This window comes from Corvus brachyrhynchos, unplaced genomic scaffold, assembly GCF_000691975.1.
Source record: "Corvus brachyrhynchos isolate BGI_N302 unplaced genomic scaffold, ASM69197v1 scaffold178, whole genome shotgun sequence".
In the NCBI taxonomy this organism is placed as follows: Eukaryota; Metazoa; Chordata; class Aves; order Passeriformes; family Corvidae; genus Corvus; species Corvus brachyrhynchos.
In genome coordinates, this window is record NW_008239304.1 from 1,846,702 (window position 1) to 1,855,274 (window position 8,573).

At 39.1% G+C, this 8,573-nt stretch overlaps 1 protein-coding gene across 1 annotated transcript; it reads right to left on the reverse strand.

Moving 5' to 3' along the window:
• Positions 1-323: 323 nt before the first annotated feature.
• On the reverse strand, positions 324-7,212 carry MSMO1 (methylsterol monooxygenase 1). The gene is made up of 5 exons (XM_008638588.2): positions 6,880-7,212; positions 5,703-5,851; positions 4,654-4,780; positions 2,785-2,939; positions 324-1,280 (listed from the first exon to the last, which is right to left on the reverse strand). The coding sequence occupies exons 1-5, from the start codon at positions 7,132-7,134 to the stop codon at positions 1,073-1,075; spliced, it is 894 nt and encodes a 297-aa protein (XP_008636810.1). The 5' UTR covers positions 7,135-7,212; the 3' UTR covers positions 324-1,072.
• Between the last annotated feature and the right edge of the window lie 1,361 nt (positions 7,213-8,573).

Consider the following 8,573-nt stretch of genomic DNA (forward strand, 5'->3'; position numbering starts at 1 on the left):
CTAGTGCAACTCAAGTAGTAGACTTTGAGATTCTAGCTTGTGATCAAGCTGTAGCCTGAGAATGCACTCAGCCCAGAAGATGGATACATAACTGCTCAATGTAGCAACAAGTCCTTCAAAACAAAAGCCAGCAGAATTTACATGTTCTCCATTTCCATTTCTTACTGCTGCCTCTGTAAGTAGTTTAACAGATGGCACTGCTGCAAACCATCCTAACAGATACTGCTTCTTCATTAAAGAGATGATGAGTAAGACACTACATCCCTACATGGTTTTTATCACAGCCTTGTATTTAAAAGCATATGAAAAATATAATACACACATCAAACCAAACCACGTTTATTTCATCAGTCACAAGTGCAAATATAGCAACAAGTCAGATCAGCAAATTACAACACAGAGAAGAATGTCATGTAAATGCTAAGTACACTGACAGATCAACTTCAAAAGAGCAGCAAAAAACAGTGTCTTCAAATAAAAATTTCTATTCTTTTTACCTGTAATCTAAAATAATGTAATAAATCTAGATCAGGAATGTCTCCGATAACTCATGTTTAGCCAGGTATTCTGTTATTAGCAGTTCACATTATCCAGTGTGCAAAAGACCTGCCCAAGCTTCCTAGTAACAGACATTTTGGTTTTAAGCAACTTTCACTCAATATTTAAATAATACAGTGCTGATGCTAGTTAATAACTTCTGCTATTTGATATTATAAATTTAAGAATATATACTTAAAAAAAACTAAGACCAACTTCAGTGTACATACATAATTCCACCTGGATCCAAAAATGGGCAACATTATAGATAAACCTGATTTTTTTCTTGTCAAAAAAAAAAAAAAAAGATAGACACAAGTCATCTCCCATTTTTTTTTCCATCATCTTTAAATCTGTAGTTAAAATATATGCAGTACTTATGTATAAAATAGAAAACATTCCCATTAGAAAGATACTGCTGTTCAATTAGCTGTTTCTCCCTACCTCGTAGTAGCCAGGGAACAAGATTTATGCTAAACACCCAATCACTATTTCGCTTTACAGAAAAGCAAAAGTTGACTTTTACACTGGAAATTTAGTCAGCCTTCTTCTTTGTTATGCACTGTTTCTTCTTCTCTTTTTCTTGATAGGCAATGAATTGCGAGTCTGTACCAAAGATTCTGTCCCACCATGTGAAGGTGGAAGCGTAGTTGCCGATAAAGTTCATGTGATGGAAATCATGAAAACGGGCCCCAGCATAGAAAGGCACCAGATGAAGAGGGTTCAGTGGGACATCGTAGCCACTACAGGGGAGGAAAAAAAGAAAACCAACTAGGGTAAGGATTTTTCTCAGACATAAACTACAAAATATTGACACTAACTTGTCATTTTTATAAAATAAAAGTATTTTATAGTATTCCAAGGTCCTGAGGTAATCACTATGATATTGGCTTAATATGAAAACAAGTGCCCTCTACTCCTAGCCAAATCATTCTGTAAATTATCCCACAGTGGTTTTGGCACTTGCTTTTCAGCTCAGTTTACTAGGCAATACAAAAAAAATTTAAGCAGGTAACTTAAAAAAATCACTGCCGGCTTAGCAGTTTTAACTAAGAGTGACTTTAGGAAGGAGGAACAAGAATAAGTAACATTATCTTTAAGTGCAAGCTACGGACATCAGCACAGCAGCCCATCAGAGAGCATCTCAAATCAACAATTATTGTATGTCTAGTCTTATTTTCAGCTTACTGCAAGTTCTTCAAATATATGATCAAAGTAAGATTAAAAGCAGAACAGTGTGCTCTAGAGGGATTCCAACTCTTTTGCTTAGTAGTACTGGAAAGCCTCTTACCACCACCTAGTGGGGAGAGCGCAAGGCAATTCACTACAAACCCCTCCTGTGGAGAACAACCTAAAATGATAATTATAACAGGAATTTCCTATTTTGCATCAGTGAGTTTATGGTGTGTCAAAACATATACTTTGGGAAGTCTACAAACAAAATATGACTAAAGTTGGAATGCTTTATGCCATGGGTTTACTGGTACTTTATGTTCCACTAAAACACCTTACACTCAGCTTGCAATAAGCCACTATCTGCTTCATAATATATTTACAAAAACAAAGTCAAGTGTTAATACTGTCATTTCAGAAATGAACTCTCAATGTCCCCTTCCTCTTGAACACAGGAAAGAAAAGCTCATCCATTTGTAAATGAACTAAACTAAGCCTGCTGGGATTTGCCCTAGCATTTTGGAGCCAAATTTGAAACAAGTCAAGAAGAGACTTGTACAGAGACAAGAAGTCTTGTCCTTTTTATTCACAATAAATAAACAAACAAATAAACAAAATAAATGTATGTATTTGTTTTAAAGAGAGCCAGTGGTCACACAGCATAAAGCTTCTCTTGAGCAAGAAAACGGTCTGGCAAAATACTAAACAGAAAGAACTATTGGCTGGAATATCGCTTTTTGTAATTGATTTTTGGTGTTCCAATATGCGTAAGATCACTTGCACACCAAGTGTCAATAGCCAGACATCCTAATGAGGCGCCTAGCTTCTCTAACCCTCCTTGAGAGGCTCTAGCTGAGAGTCCACACTCTTTTAATCAGCAAGACCTGCTGTTAACACCACCTGAGAACAGGAAAGAGTGATAACTCTCCAGGTGGTTGTGCCATTCTTTGCAAGACACATAAAGGCATTTTAGTGCAAAATAAATAGTACATCTGAGGGACAGAGACAGGTGAGTTTGAGACAGATGTAGGGACAAGAGAAAAAACAATTATTAAGAAGCAACGAGCATCTCACCTGTGTACGTCAATGGTTTCCATCAAGCGACAAATCACCCATGCCCACAGAAGAACCACATGGTTACAGAAAACGACGATTCCAATAAAAAAGCCAGTTCCAAGGATGAGTGTTTCCAGAGGATGAGCATATTCTGCTTGCATTCCAAACGGAGACTAGAAAGAGATGACAGACAGGGAACAGTCACCATTTTCAGTTTTATGTACTCCCAAATCAGAACCACCATTTTGCAATATTCTCCCTTTCCCATCACCCCACAAGTCTACAACAGGACAAACGGAACAATGCTGGGGGCAAAGGGAAAGGTATGACTGAGCAAGGGCCATAACACACATATTTAGCTCCTCTTTGGAAAAACAGTATTCCAAGGTCATAAGGATTATCACTCTAATAGTGATTCCAATCACCTCACTATTAGTTGAAAAGTTAAAAACTTTTATTTAGGCTTACCATCACCCCAGGTCAAAACATTATTTCAGGAATATTAAAAGTGTTTGGCAAGTTCCTATTAGCTTTGCTATACATCCAGTCTTGGAAGAAAGAAGGAAGCCAAAATATTCTCAGAAGCAGGACTCACTTAGAAATTTATTATCAAAATAAAAATTAAAAATCTCTCATCTTTGACCATTTTTAAAAATAAATTTTTGCCACTCAAATGTTATTTTGAGATTGATACGACATTTGCTGTCATATACATATATATACACAAACACAGAGTCGTTCCTACATTTCGTTTAGCAAAAAAAGACATTCCAGAGAGTTTTCAATCATAGAACACCATGCACAGAGAATAGTTTAAAAAATTTTAACCTAATGCTGAAGGTTATAAAATCATCAGAAAAAAATGAAGTCACTTTGTCTTAAGGGATACTTTAAAATCATTTCTTTTTACCATCAAGAAAAGTGAAACAGCCATTAGGCTACAGATCACTTCAGTGAGAACTGCTAACCACTCTCAAGAATAATGGCCAAAAGCTGCTCCAGCTAGAGACCTGAGTGGCTGCCAAGAGCAAGACGAAAAAAGCAGCTGCTGCTGCAGATGTCTGTACATATGCACGCATCAATCCATACCAAGCTCCTCTATTGCTGGCAGCATGCATAAACCATCCCCGACCCAGCAGCCTGCAGTTTCCTTTTGGCACAGTCTAGGTTATACACAGCAGCACAGAAATGAATAGCACTGACTCCTGGGTTCCACAGACAGTGCCACCTAAACACAGCAATATCATCTACCAGGTGCAAGCACTGCTGGATCCTACCTGGCTGCAGTCACGTGTGGTTCCTTACCTGATGCTCAATGCCACCTCCAACACCCCTGAATGCAGAACCACCCAAAAAGTGTGCTGCACTGTGCTCTCAATGCAGTACTGCACAATGGGCTATACTGATTCCAGAGGCCCTCATCCAGAGCTGAAATCCCTTCCATGAATCAAGTACATGACGCACACGCCCTGGTTGTGCAAGAACTGCCTGTCTGATCACGTTCTGGGGATTCATATGCTCTGGGTAACAGCCCAGGTGGTGGGGAACTGATGAACAACCAAACCCAGACACCTACTGTTTCCCTTCCCCGAGCAATGAGACCCATATGGACATTTTTAAAAGTCTGCTTTACCTTGGTCACAGATACGATCAAACTATACCAAGAGTGCGAGCCTTCGTTCACGTGAAATGAAATGAAATAAAATGACGGGGTGTCTTCAGAAACAAAATGGATGACTGTTTTTGATAAAGAGCTCAAAAAAAGACATCTATCCTGCTTTCAGAAGGATGCCATTTTCTTAGGTCTTTCAAATAAGAGGTTTAAATAAGTTCTGTGACACACATACTAAAAACTATTATTAAAGAAAAAAATCAAGTAATACATACAACGAACTCATGGTGAACCTTATGGATATACTTGTATATTCTCTTGTGATGCAGCAATCTATGCAGGAAATAGTGCCAGGCATCCTCAATCACCGCACATCCAAAACACTGGGCAACCAGAACATACCTTTAAAAAGCAGAAGATCTATTACTTATACAAATTATTAGCAGACACATAACCCTGAAAGAGAATATAGTTTATATGGTAATAACGGTCAGCAATAAGTTTATACCTATTACTGAATAGCAGTGCACTACTTTTTTAACATGTTAAAAATATTAATTACCAGGTAAAAAGGCTATTGTGCTTATCAGCTCATCTGTTGATATGCTGAAGTGAGTTAGCACATGTTAACCCACTTCAGTTAGCATTAGGTTAACTCACAGAGTTAGTGTAAGAAGCTGTCATTTCAGTATTACAAATGCAGTCTACAGAGAACAACCACAGACTGTCTGAGACCTTGATATAAAAACACAGAGTTGCATCAGCTATCTACACCAGAGAGCAAACAGCTCTCCAAGGAAGATGACGTTCTGTGATAAAAAACTACTGTTGGTGTTGGGGGTGGGGGAGAAGGGGGCACTTTTAGCTAATCCAGCTTTGTTTAAAAGTCTATCAGCTCAGTGCAAGACAAGAAGACTGTGAGGCAGGTGGTACACTCTCCCCTTTGAGGAACACACTACTGCTATGATATAAAACAAGGTCGAGGGTAGAGACACTTAGGAGAAATAAAAAAATGTGGGTAAATAAAACCCCCAGAAAGTCCAACATTTAAACCATCCCACCAGGAATCTTGCTTTGCTTCCATAAGTTCCCTCCTAATCCCCCTTCTCTCCTGAGGATTAGAACATCTTGGGGCCATTTAAAAAAATTTAGAAAATTCTAATGAGCTCTTATAGCAGTTAAGCATCAACTGAAGGGTGATTAACAAACACAATTTACACTGCCAAAAAATTACTTCCTATTAGAGTTGATAACACTAATTGTTAAATATTCTGCCTCCAACTTTATGAAACTCAGCATCACCATATCAGAAAAATCTACGCACCATCTCGGCATCTCTTCCCACCCATATGGGATGTTAAAATACTCTGTGAAGTAATAGGTACCACAAATCAGGGGAAGCTGAATGAAGAAGTGATTGAAGAGGAGGGTTTTGAAACACTTCCACTGTTTTTCCCATGTTTCTGGTTTATCCTAAAATGAAGCAAAAAGAATCAATTGTATTACAGGTTTCTATTGCATTTAAGTGAAGTGCCACAAAAACTCATTTGGAGTCAGTTTAGTTCCACCTTGGAAGACAGGTAACATGCCTTCCAATAACACAGATTAACTCAGGCAACACAAATAACATGGGATTGGATTCAGTTTCATCAAAGCCTCATTTTTCTAGGCTAGTGTTTTAAGGTAAGTTGTCTTGTCAGTCACCTCCAAACTACTTTTGTTTTTTCAGTGTTTACAGTTAGCAGGAACATTTGGTACTCAACAGTTTAACACAGTCCAAGTTTGCTTTTCTTCTTCACACCGCAGAATGTGTTTCCATTGTTAAAATAATACAAGGAGAGGCTGAAGATAGAAACTTGTGAAGAAATAATTGTCTTGAAAACATCCAGTTTTTGCAGGGAAACATTCTACCAACTACTGCAATAAATTCAGAAGCTGGTGTCATTAATTTCTGATTCAAATTATAATGATCTAGGGGAAAACAATAATCTTTAGATACTGCATGTGCTTTTGCCTCCAGTTAGGAGTGTGCAATCCATTCCAGGCTTTCTTCACTGTTAAAATATTTCAAAATCCTTTCAAGAGGATGTGCATAGAGGTACTTCAAAGAAGACAACTGCTATTAAATAAGCACACCATGTAATTATTTTATACTATGAAGACACGCCTCTACCACCAGATGCCAGAATTCTATTCACCTTCCCCTGCTGATATAAAAACTATGTATATGAACCTTTACTAACAGTAAGATTGACATACCCTTTCCTCTCTATAGCACCATGGTGAAAAGCATAACCCTTCCTTAGGAAAAAACAACTCCTTTCCTTCACCAAAACTCACTTCTTTTCTTTCCTGATACACAGAGTAATTTTACTTTGTTGCTTCCAGGATGTCCAAGTGATAGATGAAATGGGACCATATACACTAGGATACCACAGTTATATGATCTGCCTGATGTGCTCAAAGACAAGTCAAGTGTATAGTTCACAACTTTCTCTTACCTGTTGAATTTTATACTTTTGCATGTATGGTATAAACTGAAAGATAAATCCTGGTACACAGAGCAAAAAGTATGAAACTTCATGAACTATAAGGGATCCCCAAGTTGCAATCTGGAACTTTGTGTAGTTATCCAGCATGTAATTCCAAGCATTTTTAAATGGTTGCTGCAGGGGATTGTCGGGTAAGAAAGAGTCTATATATTCCACTGCCAGATAAGCAGAGTTCAAGATATTAACGCTGTCGTTCATGGCCATGGTTCAATCACAAAACATCACAATTACAGTTCTTCTGTGGTTGTCTGTAAGTAACCTGCAAATTTTGAGAAAAAGTCAATAAACAAAAATTAATCTTCAGAGAAAAAAAAATTACATGATATAGTCATTACCTACTTTTACAGTAAAAACTGGGAAAGGAGGTGAAAGACAGATTCTCTTTGTACAGAATAGCCTAAAAGAACAAAGTTTTAGATTGGTTTTAGAGGCAATCAGCTCCTAGGTTTTGAGGTTATGTCAATGGAGCAAAAGCATAAAGAAGTATTAATTATTAGCCAAATTAATGTCAAGATTTTTGCAGGATAATTGTGTTCTGTAGCAAAAGAGCAACAGAAAGGTTCAAACAAGATTTAAGAGATGAATTAACTGTGATCTCTTGATTATCCAGTCCCATTCTCCTCATGGCCGTGAACCAAAATCCCTACAAATTACATCAACACTGCAGCTGGCCTGAGGCAATCCACCTTTTCCTGAGTAATGGGCTTTTCCTCACAGCTCCCAAAACCACAGAGGCTGCATTCCCGCAGGTGCCCTGAACTTGTGCCACTTCTACAGACTAGGCTCCTTGGTGGTTTGGCTTGGAATGGACCTTTAAGGGTTATTTACAGTCCACCCTCTTGGGATGGGCAGGGACATTTTTCACTATATCAGGTGGCTCAAAGCACCATCCCACCTGGCCTTCAAACACTTCCAGAGATGGGGCATCCACAGCTTTTCTGGGCAACTTGCTCCAGTGTCTCAGCACTCTCATTGTAAAAAATGTCATTCTTACGCCAAATCTAAACCTACCCACTTTAGTTTAGAAATTTTGCCCTGTCCTTTGTCACTACAAGCATTGGCAAAAAGCCCCCTTTATGTACCACAGGATGGTGACCCTTGAACCTTCTCCGGGCTGCACAACCCCAACTCTTCCAGCCTCTCCCCATTAGCGATATGTCCTCTGAATATTTCCAGGGCCCTCCTCTGGACTCCTTCTAACAGGTCCGTCTTCAACTCTCTAACAGGTTTGCAACTCATGGGCCAGAGGACACTCGTCCATCCCCAGCTGGTACACACAGATTAGATCCCACATAAATCACAGAATCGCAGAATCAATTAGGTTGGAAAAGAGCTCTGAGATCATCAGTTCAAACCTATGACCCAACACCATCCTATCAACTAGACCACGGCACTAAGTGCCACATCCAGTCTTTCCTTAAGCACGTCCGGGAAGGGTGACTCCACCACCACCCTGGGCAGCCCATTCCAATCTGTAATTACCCTCGCATACTAAGCAGCATGCCAAGCCAGTACCCAACAACATTAGTTACGTTTTTCTTTCTCAGCAACAGCACCACGATGCTACCACTTCCTATTAACAGCAAAAGCATCGTAGCAGACGCCAAGGCAGCTCACAGCCCGAGCTCCCGGGCCGGCGGACG